Source organism: Aquarana catesbeiana, linkage group LG12 (assembly GCF_042186555.1).
Source record: "Aquarana catesbeiana isolate 2022-GZ linkage group LG12, ASM4218655v1, whole genome shotgun sequence".
Classification (NCBI taxonomy): domain Eukaryota; kingdom Metazoa; phylum Chordata; class Amphibia; order Anura; family Ranidae; genus Aquarana; species Aquarana catesbeiana.
Genome location: NC_133335.1, coordinates 1,780,459 through 1,794,955, shown reverse-complemented (window position 1 = coordinate 1,794,955; position 14,497 = coordinate 1,780,459). Strand labels below are relative to the sequence as shown.

Here is a 14,497-nt window from a genome sequence, read left to right as displayed (position 1 = left end):
ACCAAGTGGAGTCCTCGAATAGCCAGAACTAAGAGGGGGTACTGGGTGAGAACCATGATGTCAAAGTGGAGTCCCCAATGAACCAGAACCAGGACAGGGCACTAAGTGAGAACAATGATAACCAAGCCACTGCAGAACTTCAAGGATGAATCAAAAGCCGCATGGCCCAAAAACTCAACATATCATCAATGAGAGAGGAAAATCCACCTTTGAGCACAATCAGAGATACTCCTCCACCCTTGGATCCTGTTGACCCAAGCTTTGTTGAGCAGATCCACAGTTTGGTACCACCAATGACAGGGAATGCCAACAGAGGTCCCTCTTCTCCCAGGAGTATCTCTAAATACCTGAATTTGGATGTCTTATGGAGATGGATGGGCTCATCTTCCTACAAGGAGGAGAAAAAAGAATTCACAAAGAAAATGGATTCCCCAAATAACCAGAACCAAGAGGTGGCACTGGGTGAGAACCGTGATGCCAAAGTGGAGTCCCCAAATAACCAGGTGATGTGAAGTGGGGCAGAGGACACAACTGTGGGGGTGGGGTGGAGTGATGTGAAGTGGGGCAGAGGACACAACTCTGGGGGAGGGGTGAGTTATGTGAAGTGGGGCAGAGGACACAACTCTGGGGGAGGGGTGGAGTTATGTGAAGTGGGGCAGAGGATACTACTGTGGGATAGGGGGAGGGGTGGAGTGATGTGAAGTGGGGCAGAGGACACAACTGTGGGGGAGGGTTGGAGTGATGTGAAGTGGGGCAGAGGACACAACTCTGGGGGAGGGGTGGGGTGATGTGAAGTGGGGCAGAAGATACTACTGTTGGATAGGGGGAGGGGTGGAGTGATGTGAAGTGGGGCAGAGGACACAACTGTGGGGGAGGGTTGTAGTGATGTGAAGTGGGGCAGAGGACACAACTCTGGGGGAGGGGTGGAGTGATGTGAAGTGGGGCAGAGGACACAACTCTGGGGGAGGGGTGGAGTGATGTGAAGTGGGGCAGAGGACACAACTGTGGGGGGTGGGGTGGAGTGATGTGAAGTGGGGCAGAGGATACAACTCTGGGGGAGGGGTGGAGTGATGTGAAGTGGGGCAGAAATTACTACCGTGGGGGTCATGTGAAGGGGAGCAGAAGACACTACTGTGTAAAACTATGTGTTCTTCATGCCATCTTTTTATTGGGGGATTAATAGTTATTTTTGCTGTAGTGAGTGGAGCAGTGATCTATTGGTTTTGTCTGCTCAGGGTTTCCTAAGCTGGGTGTTTGATTCCTCCCACCTGCTGTTGGAAGAAGTTTCCAGAATATAGGGCTGGGAGATTCAAATAACCAGTATGAATATGTATCGTGCCCCAGCAAATCCCTTTAAGGAGGTGCCCAGAAGGTGGCTGGGAAGGGGATAAATGTTTGGGAGGCCATTCCAAAGTGTTCGTTCCTCTCCAGGAAAGGTTTCAGTCCTCCTGGGGCTGCTGCTCCTGGGAGATAAGCTACTGAGACAAGGAACTGCAGTTTGGGCCTCAGCAGGAGCTGGGTTGGGGGCCTGGAGAAGACTGCCGGTGGATTATTTGCTGGAGGGCACAGTACTGAAATCCTGGTCTGGAGAAGGATCTCTTGTCTCCCACACTGAGGACCTACCTGTGGATGCTGGGTGGCAGACACTGTGAGTGAAGATCTTGTTGTGGATTGTTAGGTGTGTAATTTCTAGAAGGGAACTGAGTGTCAGGGGATGCTGTATGGACTGGGGCTGCTCTTATAGGGTCCTAGATATACTGGCCATTCCATGTTACCTCCAGGGAAAGCCCACTATAGAGAAGATTAGTGAGAAGATCGTCCATCAATTGCTATACCGCCCCTATGAGTGACACCCCACCCACAGTAATATTAATACCGCCCCCATGAGTGACACCCCGCCCACAGTAATCATAATACCGCCCCCATGAGTGACACCCCACCCACAGTAATCATAATACCGCCCCCATGAGTGACACCCCGCCCACAGTAATCATAATACCGCCCCCATGAGTGACACCCCACCCACAGTAATCATAATACCGCCCCCATGAGTGACACCCCGCCCACAGTAATCATAATACCGCCCTTATGAGTGACACCCCACCCACAGTAATCATAATACCGCCCCTATGAGTGACACCCCACCCACAGTAATCATAATACCGCCCCCATGAGTGACACCCCGCCCACAGTAATCATAATACCGCCCCCATGAGTGACACCCCGCCCACAGTAATCATAATACCGCCCCCATGAGTGACACCCCGCCCACAGTAATCATAATACCGCCCCCATGAGTGACACCCCGCCCACAGTAATCATAATACCGCCCCCATGAGTGACACCCCGCCCACAGTAATCATAATACCGCCCTTATGAGTGACACCCCACCCACAGTAATCATAATACCGCCCCTATGAGTGACACCCCACCCACAGTAATCATAATACCGCCCCCATGAGTGACACCCCACCCACAGTAATCATAATACCGCCCCCATGAGTGACACCCCACCCACAGTAATCATAATACCGCCCTTATGAGTGACACCCCACCCACAGTAATCATAATACCGCCCCTATGAGTGACACCCCACCCACAGTAATCATAATACCGCCCCCATGAGTGACACCCCGCCCACAGTAATCATAATACCGCCCCCATGAGTGACACCCCACCCACAGTAATCATAATACCGCCCCCATGAGTGACACCCCACCCACAGTAATCATAATACCGCCCCCATGAGTGACACCCCACCCACAGTAATCATAATACCGCCCCTATGAGTGACACCCTGCCCACAGTAATCATAATACCGCCACTATGAGTGACACCCCGCCCACAGTAATCATAATACCGCCCCCATGAGTGACACCCCACCCACAGTAATCATAATACCGCCCCCATGAGTGACACCCCGCCCACAGTAATCATAATACCGCCCCCATGAGTGACACCCCGCCCACAGTAATCATAATACCGCCCCCATGAGTGACACCCCACCCACAGTAATCATAATACCGCCCCCATGAGTGACACCTCGCCCACAGTAATCATAATACCGCCCCCATGAGTGACACCTCGCCCACAGTAATCATAATACCGCCCCCATGAGTGACACCTCGCCCACAGTAATCATAATACCGCCCCCATGAGTGACACCCCACCCACAGTAATCATAATACCGCCCCTATGAGTGACACCCTGCCCACAGTAATCATAATACCGCCACTATGAGTGACACCCCGCCCACAGTAATCATAATACCGCCCCCATGAGTGACACCCCACCCACAGTAATCATAATACCGCCCCCATGAGTGACACCCCGCCCACAGTAATCATAATACCGCCCCCATGAGTGACACCCCGCCCACAGTAATCATAATACCGCCCCCATGAGTGACACCCCGCCCACAGTAATCATAATACCGCCCCCATGAGTGACACCCCGCCCACAGTAATCATAATACCGCCCCCATGAGTGACACCCCGCCCACAGTAATCATAATACCGCCCCTATGAGTGACACCTCGCCCACAGTAATCATAATACCGCCCCCATGAGTGACACCTCGCCCACAGTAATCATAATACCGCCCCTATGAGTGACACCCCGCCCACAGTAATCATAATACCGCCCCTATGGGTGACACTCCGCCCACAGTAATCATAATACCGCCCCCATGAGTGACACCCCACCCACAGTAATCATAATACCGCCCCCATGAGTGACACCCCGCCCACAGTAATCATAATACCGCCCCCATGAGTGACACCCCACCCACAGTAATCATAATACCGCCCCTATGAGTGACACCCCGCCCACAGTAATCATAATACCGCCCCTATGAGTGACACCCCGCCCACAGTAATCATAATACCGCCCCTATGAGTGACACCCCACCCACAGTAATCATAATACCGCCCCCATGAGTGACACCCCGCCCACAGTAATCATAATACCGCCCCCATGAGTGACACCCCACCCACAGTAATCATAATACCGCCCCTATGGGTGACACTCCGCCCACAGTAATCATAATACCGCCCCCATGAGTGACACCCCGCCCACAGTAATCATAATACCGCCCCCATGAGTGACACCCCACCCACAGTAATCATAATACCGCCCCCATGAGTGACACCCCGCCCACAGTAATCATAATACCGCCCCTATGAGTGACACCTCGCCCACAGTAATCATAATACCGCCCCCATGAGTGACACCTCGCCCACAGTAATCATAATACCGCCCCCATGAGTGACACCTCGCCCACAGTAATCATAATACCGCCCCCATGAGTGACACCCCGCCCACAGTAATCATAATACCGCCCCTATGAGTGACACCCCGCCCACAGTAATCATAATACCGCCCCTATGAGTGACACCCCACCCACAGTAATCATAATACCGCCCCCATGAGTGACACCCCGCCCACAGTAATCATAATACCGCCCCCATGAGTGACACCCCGCCCACAGTAATCATAATACCGCCCCCATGAGTGACACCCCGCCCACAGTAATCATAATACCGCCCCCATGAGTGACACCCCGCCCACAGTAATCATAATACCGCCCCCATGAGTGACACCCCGCCCACAATAATCATAATACCGCCCCTATGAGGGACACCCCGCCCACAGTAATCATAATACCGCCCCTATGAGTGACACTCCGCCCACAGTAATCATAATACCGCCCCTATGAGTGACACTCCGCCCACAGTAATCATAATACCGCCCCCATGAGTGACACCCCACCCACAGTAATCATAATACCGCCCCCATGAGTGACACCCCGCCCACAGTAATCATAATACCGCCCCCATGAGTGACACCCCGCCCACAGTAATCATAATACCGCCCCCATGAGTGACACCCCGCCCACAGTAATCATAATACCGCCCCCATGAGTGACACCCCGCCCACAATAATCATAATACCGCCCCTATGAGTGACACCCCGCCCACAGTAATCATAATACCGCCCCTATGAGTGACACTCCGCCCACAGTAATCATAATACCGCCCCTATGAGTGACACTCCGCCCACAGTAATCATAATACCGCCCCCATGAGTGACACCCCACCCACAGTAATCATAATACCGCCCCTATGAGTGACACTCCGCCCACAGTAATCATAATACCGCCCCTATGAGTGACACCCCGCCCACAGTAATCATAATACCGCCCCCATGAGTGACACCCCGCCCACAGTAATCATAATACCGCCCCCATGAGTGACACCCCGCCCACAGTAATCATAATACCGCCCCCATGAGTGACACCCCGCCCACAGTAATCATAATACCGCCCCCATGAGTGACACCCCGCCCACAGTAATCATAATACCGCCCCCATGAGTGACACCCCGCCCACAGTAATCATAATACCGCCCCCATGAGTGACACCCCGCCCACAGTAATCATAATACCGCCCCCATGAGTGACACCCCGCCCACAGTAATCATAATACCGCCCCCATGAGTGACACCCCACCCACAGTAATCATAATACCGCCCCCATGAGTGACACCCCGCCCACAGTAATCATAATACCGCCCCCATGAGTGACACCCCGCCCACAGTAATCATAATACCGCCCCTATGAGTGACACTCCGCCCACAGTAATCATAATACCGCCCCTATGAGTGACACCCCGCCCACAGTAATCATAATACCGCCCCCATGAGTGACACCCCGCCCACAGTAATCATAATACCGCCCCCATGAGTGACACCCCGCCCACAGTAATCATAATACCGCCCCTATGAGTGACACTCCGCCCACAGTAATCATAATACCGCCCCTATGAGTGACACCCCGCCCACAGTAATCATAATACCGCCCCTATGAGTGACACCCCGCCCACAGTAATCATAATACCGCCCCTATGAGTGACACTCCGCCCACAGTAATCATAATACCGCCCCCATGAGTGACACTCCGCCCACAGTAATCATAATACCGCCCCTATGAGTGACACCCCGCCCACAGTAATCATAATACCGCCCCCATGAGTGACACCCCGCCCACAGTAATCATAATACCGCCCTTATGAGTGACACCCCGCCCACAGTAATCATAATACCGCCCCTATGAGTGACACCCCGCCCACAGTAATCATAATACCGCCCCTATGAGTGACACTCCGCCCACAGTAATCATAATACCGCCCCCATGAGTGACACCTCGCCCACAGTAATCATAATACCGCCCCCATGAGTGACACCCCGCCCACAGTAATCATAATACCGCCCCTATGAGTGACACCCCGCCCACAGTAATCATAATACCGCCCCCATGAGTGACACCCCGCCCACAATAATCATAATACCGCCCCTATGAGTGACACCCCGCCCACAGTAATCATAATACCGCCCCCATGAGTGACACCCCGCCCACAGTAATCATAATACCGCCCTTATGAGTGACACCCCGCCCACAGTAATCATAATACCGCCCCTATGAGTGACACCCCGCCCACAGTAATCATAATACCGCCCCCATGAGTGACACCCCGCCCACAGTAATCATAATACCGCCCTTATGAGTGACACCCCGCCCACAGTAATCATAATACCGCCCCCATGAGTGACACCTCGCCCACAGTAATCATAATACCGCCCCCATGAGTGACACCCCACCCACAGTAATCATAATACCGCCCCTATGAGTGACACCCTGCCCACAGTAATCATAATACCGCCCCCATGAGTGACACCCCGCCCACAGTAATCATAATACCGCCCTTATGAGTGACACCCCGCCCACAGTAATCATAATACCGCCCCTATGAGTGACACCCCACCCACAGTAATCATAATACCGCCCCTATGAGTGACACCCCGCCCACAGTAATCATAATACCGCCCCTATGAGTGACACCCCGCCCACAGTAATCATAATACCGCCCCTATGAGTGACACCCCACCCACAGTAATCATAATACCGCCCCCATGAGTGACACCCCGCCCACAGTAATCATAATACCGCCCCCATGAGTGACACCCCGCCCACAGTAATCATAATACCGCCCCTATGAGTGACACTCCGCCCACAGTAATCATAATACCGCCCCTATGAGTGACACCCCGCCCACAGTAATCATAATACCGCCCCTATGAGTGACACCCCGCCCACAGTAATCATAATACCGCCCCTATGAGTGACACCCCGCCCACAGTAATCATAATACCGCCCCCATGAGTGACACTCCGCCCACAGTAATCATAATACCGCCCCTATGAGTGACACCCCGCCCACAGTAATCATAATACCGCCCCCATGAGTGACACCCCGCCCACAGTAATCATAATACCGCCCTTATGAGTGACACCCCGCCCACAGTAATCATAATACCGCCCCTATGAGTGACACCCCGCCCACAGTAATCATAATACCGCCCCTATGAGTGACACCCCGCCCACAGTAATCATAATACCGCCCCTATGAGTGACACCCCGCCCACAGTAATCATAATACCGCCCCTATGAGTGACACCCCGCCCACAGTAATCATAATACCGCCCCCATGAGTGACACCCCGCCCACAGTAATCATAATACCGCCCCTATGAGTGACACCCCACCCACAGTAATCATAATACCGCCCCCATGAGTGACACCCCACCCACAGTAATCATAATACCGCCCCTATGAGTGACACCTCGCCCACAGTAATCATAATACCGCCCCTATGAGTGACACCCCACCCACAGTAATCATAATACCGCCCCCATGAGTGACACCCCACCCACAGTAATCATAATACCGCCCCTATGAGTGACACCTCGCCCACAGTAATCATAATACCGCCCCTATGAGTGACACTCCGCCCACAGTAATCATAATACCGCCCCCATGAGTGACACCCCGCCCACAGTAATCATAATACCGCCACTATGAGTGACACCCCGCCCACAGTAATCATAATACCGCCCCTATGAGTGACACCCCGCCCACAGTAATCATAATACCGCCACTATGAGTGACACCCCACCCACAGTAATCATAATACCGCCCCTATGAGTGACACTCCGCCCACAGTAATCATAATACCGCCCCTATGAGTGACACTCCGCCCACAAGTGGGTGGGACGGGCTCGGTGTGTGTGGAGTGTGGTGGAGAGGAATTCTCTGTGTATAAAGATTTCCCGCCCGGGACTCCTCCCCATTTCTCGCTGTCACTATCAGTGATCCTCCTCCCGGAGGGCGGAGATAATATTGGCCCCGCCCCCTCTCTGTACAGTCGGGGTGACTTTCTTCCCGGGGGGCGGAGATAATATTGGCCCCGCCCCCTCTCTGTACAGTCGGGGTGACTTTCTTCCCGGGGGGAGGAGATAATATTGGCCCCGCCCCCTCTCTGTACAGTCGGGGTGACTTTCTTCTCGGAGGGCGGAGATAATATTGGCCCCGCCTCCTCTCTGTACAGTCGGGGTGACTTTCTTCCCGGAGGGCGGAGATAATATTGGCCCCGCCCCCTCTCTGTACAGTCGGGGTGACTTTCTTCCCGGAGGGCGGAGATAATATTGGCCCCGCCCCCTCTCTGTACAGTCGGGGTGACTTTCTTCCCGGAGGGCGGAGATAATATTGGCCCCGCCCCCTCTCTGTACAGTCGGGGTGACTTTCTTCCCGGGGGGAGGAGATAATATTGGCCCCGCCCCCTCTCTGTACAGTCGGGGTGACTTTCTTCCCGGGGGGAGGAGATAACATTGGCCCCGCCCCCTCTCTGTACAGTCGGGGTGACTTTCTTCCCGGGGGGAGGAGATAACATTGGCCCCGCCCCCTCTCTGTACAGTCGGGTGACCCGGATTCTGATGACAGGACGGAGCGGTTTTGGCGCCTTTTTCCGCAGACAGGCGGCAGCCAATCAGGAAGGAGCGGGTTTGAGAGACGACCAATGGGAATGCGGGACGGTCGGTCAGGTGACGGAGGATGAGGCGGGAGATTTGTCCGGAGAGAAGAGGCGGGAGGAGAGGAGAGATGTCCGCCGCCGGGACCGTCATGTCTGCCGGGAGCGAGGAGTTCGCGGGACCCGTATGTATATATATGTATACTGTATACAGGGGAGGGGGAGGGGCTCTCCTCATCACTACACCCCCCACCACTTCCGGTCTGTGTCACCTCCTCACACCGCTCTCTATTCATAGTGATGGGGACACCGTGCGGGACTCCCCCCCCACTGACCCCCCCCCCCACACTGACCCCCCCCCTCCCCCCATACACTGACACTGATATATAATATATGGGATATTCTCTCTCTATGGTGACCCCGGGGATCTCCTCCCAAAATCTCTTTTATTTTTATCATTTTATTCACAAATGAAAAAGATTTTCTTAGTTTCTGTTATAACATTTTGTAAAGAAGTTATTTTCTTCAGACACTGATATCCTGCACTGATATGAGGCACTGATATGGAGCACTGATATGGAGCACTGATATGGAGCACTGATATGGGGCACTGATATGGAGCACTGATATGGGGCACTGATATGGAGCACTGATATGGGGCACTGATATGGAGCACTGATATGGGGCACTGATATGGAGCACTGATATGGAGCACTGATATGGAGCACTGATATGGAGCACTGATATGGGGCACTGATATGGAGCACTGATATGGAGCACTGATATGGAGCACTGATATGAGACACTGATATGGAGCACTGATATGGAGCACTGATATGGAGCACTGATATGGGGCACTGATATGGAGCACTGATATGGAGCACTGATATGGGGCACTGATATGGAGCACTGATATGGAGCACTGATATGGGGCACTGATATGGGGCACTGATATGAGACACTGATATGGAGCACTGATATGGAGCACTGATATGGAGCACTGATATGGAGCACTGATATGGGGCACTGATATGGAGCACTGATATGGGGCACTGATATGGAGCACTGATATGGGGCACTGATATGGGGCTCTGATATGGGGCACTGATATGGGGCACTGATATGGAGCACTGATATGGAGCACTGATATGGGGCACTGATATGGGGCACTGATATGGGGCACTGATATGGAGCACTGATATGGAGCACTGATATGGAGCACTGATATGGGGCACTGATATGGGGCTCTGATATGTTGCACTGATATGGGGCACTGATATGGGGCGCTGATAATCAGTGTAGATGTCCCCTGTGTGGATCCTCTCCTCCTGCTGTCAGTGTGATTGGAGGACTGCTGATAACAGGTAATCCTGTGTACATTGTGATTGGACCCCACTAATCACATGGTATAGAGAGGCTGTGATTTACACGCAGGGGGAGGGGTTGTGGGAAGACATCAATGTGGGAGTCTCCTGTACCCCTCATTTGTCTGTAGAACGGTCAGGAAGAGGTGAACTGCTTGATGGCCGGAATGTACCGCCCACTTCCAGGTTCAGGACACGCCCCCTCCACTTCTACACATCGGGAACCTGCTAATCCGCTTTGTCCAATCACAGCCCAGAGCTCTGTACAGAGGGAAGAGACACTAAGAGATCTTTTAGTAAAAGCCCCTTCCCAGCCAGGGTCATTAGTACAGTGACAGTCTTTAGTATTAGCGCCAATCCGTGTATTCGTATTGGCCACCGCACTATCAAAGTCCCCCATTATAAGTCACCAATATTACTAGTATAAAAATTCCAGTATATATCCCATAATATGCTATTACTTTCACACACCAATCAATATACAAACTTTTTCATCTTTTTTTATTTTTATTTATATAATAAAAAATAGGTGATCAAATACCACCAAAGGAAGAGTAAAGGTGTGTGAGAAAAGAATTTTATATTTAAAAAAAAAAAAAAAGATTTTATATATATATATTAATCAGTTTTTCTTATATATTCCTTTTTTTTAAAGATATTATCTCTCTGTACATTTTTATTAAATAAATATAAATAAAATGTACAGAGAGATAATATCTTTAAAAAAAATAAAAATAAAAAATGTATATATAATGTTAGGTACAGTGTTACATGAATGTCCTGGCCATGGAGGGGGGGGGACCTTCCAGAGTTGAAGTGGTTAAAAAGTCCCATCCTGGATATTGGTAATTCTCAGGGGGGGGGGGGGGGGGGCAGACTTGGACACACACATTCTCTGGCCTGGGGGGGGGAGGGGGGGTGATAAGTGGCAGAACACCCACAAACGTGATATTTTTGGGGCTCCCTGTATATTTTATATTTCTGGTACTTCTTCTCTTTTTACAGCCATGTAAGAGACCTCGAAAGGATGAGGAGCCCCCCACCAGAACCATCAAGAAGTACTTCTCCCCGGTCTCCAGGGGCATAGAGAAGGTGTTGTCCTCTCCGAGGTCCAGCGACATCGCGGACTATTTCATTCGCAGCTCTCCGGTAGTAGAGAAGGAGTGTCCCCCCCGCAGCCCCGACCCCAATAAAAATGGCCAGCTTCCCCTGACCCCGCGCAGCACCTCTGGCAGAGCTTCCGCGAGGATTACAAAGCAAACGAAAAGGACTCGATTAATCAGGAGACTGAGCGAGGTGAACGCGAAGGAGGACTCTGATGGTGAGGATGGTCCTCCTCCAGCAGAGATCTGCGGACACACCGGGTGTATGGGTAGCGATACGGCTGCTTTGCTGGCAGAGATATGTAGCAAAGCGGAAGATCTGGAGGAAGACGATGGGGCCGCATCTACAAAGCCTATTCAGCAGGCGACCAGAACCGGGCTGAGAGCGAGAAGCCTCAAAAGAAAGCATGTGACCCCAAATGGACCCCCTGTAGACCCGGCCCAACCAGCAGATGAGGCCACAGGTCTGCAGCCATCGTTACCCTACAATAATTCTCTGTCAGATAGTACGGTGACGGATTCCAGCCTGGAGGTCCACGTAGACAACACCTCTACAAGTCTTCTAACCATACCATATGAAGATTTCCTAAAGAGCCGGGCAGAGAAGGAGTCTACAGATTCCGCATCCCACTCAGATTTACCAAATGACCCCGAGCCTGCCCAGCAACCTTCCCCGAAAACCGTCACCATCCAGGCACAAGTGCACCTGTCCCCTCCGCTGTTAGATGCGCGCTCGCCGACGAGGATCGCCCCCATGTTCCGCAAGAAGAAACCCGGAGGAGCGGAAAGGAAAGGTGGGCGGGCGACCACTAGAGGTACAAACAAGGACCACGTGGTCCAGAAGAGAAGATCCAACGTGGTGATAGAGGAAGAGGATCTGGAATTGGCCGTCATTGACGTGGAGACGATGGAACCCGCGAAACCAAGGTCCACCGCTGCGGAAAGACAGCAGTTCATGAAGGCTTTCCGACAAGCCGGGGAGACCCCAAAGAACGCACCAAAGAAGTGTGCCGGGAGGAAGAAGGATCCGAGTACAAACATGGCTGAGGGGGCTGATCACCACAACAGTCAGGGAGACGGAGAGGAGCCGGCAGACAAGGAGGACAACCCGGGTGAAGATAAGCTAGAGGAACCGACTCCGAAAGTAAAGCGTCCGCTAAAGAGAGCCAGAAATGTAGACCCGGGAAAAACGGCCACACCGTCTATTAATGAGAGGAAAGCCAAGCCCAAACCTCAGTCCCCCGAAGTACCGGAGTCAACACAGCAGAGTCCCGTTCTACGGAGAAGTGTGCGGAGGCAGAGATCTGACACCGGTTCACCATCACGGACTATGGCTGAGAGCCCCGTACTAATGTCCACCCCTAAAGAGAAGATCCCTCTACAAAACAGTGACCTCTACAAATCCGAAGTGTTAACTGTACCCTCCGACATCGAGTCCCCCATCAGGTAAACCTTGTCTGTACACTGGGGGGGGGGGGCAGACTGGTCAGAAGAGGTTCAGGGTAAAGCCAGCCATACACGGATAGAATTTCTGTTGGTTCAGTGGGGACTGGCTAAATTTTGATCACACTTCGCAAAAATTGATCTAAGGCAGGCCATAGATGAATCAATTTTCTTTCCTTCCACCATGGGTGGCAGGTAAGCAAAATGGCTAGGGGGACTGGGCACAGCTGGGGGGTGGGGGTGGAGACTGGGCGCAGCTTTTGTGGGGGGACTAGGTGCAGCATGCTCATTACCTTTCCTCTATTTATTTCTCTCTCCCTCGAAGGATGAGGTTTACACGCATTACTCGGAGAATCAGTGGAGGACGGAGTGTTGATGTCTCTGATGAGGCCTTCACACCGGGCCGGAAAAAGGTGAGTGACTTTCACACCACAAATGTCAAGTCCTCCTCTACTGATACTGAAAATCATAGAGTATGAAAACCCGACATTTCCTCTTCCTGGTATGTGGCCTCTGCACCACCATGTTTCACGGTGGGGATGGTGTGTTCAGGGTGATGTGCAGTGTTAGTTTTCCCCACACATAGCGTTTTACTTTTAGGCCATAAAGTTGAATTTTGGTCTCCTCTGACCAGATCACCTTCTTCCACATGTTTGCTGTGTCCTCCACATGGCTTCTCACAAACTACAAACAGGACTTCTTATGACTTTCTTTCACCAATGTCTTTCTTCTTGTCACTCTTCCATAAAGGGCAGATTTGTGGAGAACACGACTAATAGTTGTCCTGTGGACAGATTCTCCCACCTGAGCTGTGGATCTCTGCAGCTCCTCCAGAGTTACCATGGACCTCTTGGCTCTTCTCTGATGAATGTTCTCCTTGCCCGGCCGGTCAGTTTAGGTGGACGGCCATGTCTTGGTAGGTTTGCAGTTGTGCCATACTCTTTCCATTTTCCGATGATGGATTGAACAGAGCTCCGTGAGATCTTCAAAGCTTGGGAGATTTTTTTATAACCTAACCCTGCTTTATACTTCTCCACAACTTTATCCCTGACCTGTCTGGTGTGTTCCTTGGCCTTCATGATGCTGTTTGTTCACTAAGGTTCTCTAACAAACCTCTGAGGGCTTCACAGAACAGCTGTATTTATACTGAGATTAAATGACACACAGGTGGACTCTATTTACTAATTAGGTGACTTCTGAAGGCAATTGGTTCCACTAGATTTTAGTTGGGGGTATCAGAGGAAAGGGGGCTCAATACAAATGCCCCCCCACACTTTTCACATATTTATTTTTATCATTTTCCTTCCACTTCACAATTATGAGCCACTTTTTGGTTGTAACATGACAAAAATTTCAAGGTATGAATACTTTTTCAAGGTACTGTAGCAGCAGGAAAAGCAGTGAGAGGTGATGGAAGTGAAGTGTTGGGTGCACAGGCCCTGGGTAGTGTGTGTGACGGTTGTATTGCATTGTACAAATTCTTTGTCTTTCATTTCTATTTTAAATTGAATGGGTTGTATTACAAGGTGAGGGTCACATACACTGCAAGTGATTTCACTGTGTTTGGACCATTCATGTGAACTGATTGGAGGTCCGTGCTTTGGGAGTTGATTGGAGGTCCGTGCTTTGGGAGTTGATTGGAGGTCCGTGCTTTGGGAGTTGATTGGAGGTCCGTGCTTTGGGAGTTGATTGGAGGTCCGTGCTTTGGGAGTTGATTGGAGGTCCGT

At 51.7% G+C, this 14,497-nt stretch overlaps 1 protein-coding gene across 2 annotated transcripts in view; it reads left to right on the top strand.

Moving 5' to 3' along the window:
- Positions 1–8,771: 8,771 nt before the first annotated feature.
- ATAD5 (ATPase family AAA domain containing 5) overlaps positions 8,772–14,497 on the top strand; it is a 28,446-nt gene continuing 22,720 nt past the window's right edge. For both annotated transcript variants that reach the window (XM_073607095.1, XM_073607094.1), the window contains exons 1-3: positions 8,772–9,045; positions 11,230–12,773; positions 13,096–13,183. In XM_073607095.1, coding sequence (XP_073463196.1) covers positions 8,944–9,045; positions 11,230–12,773; positions 13,096–13,183 — 1,734 coding nt within the window. In that variant the 5' untranslated portion in view covers positions 8,772–8,943. The remainder of the gene's footprint in view (positions 9,046–11,229; positions 12,774–13,095; positions 13,184–14,497) is intronic.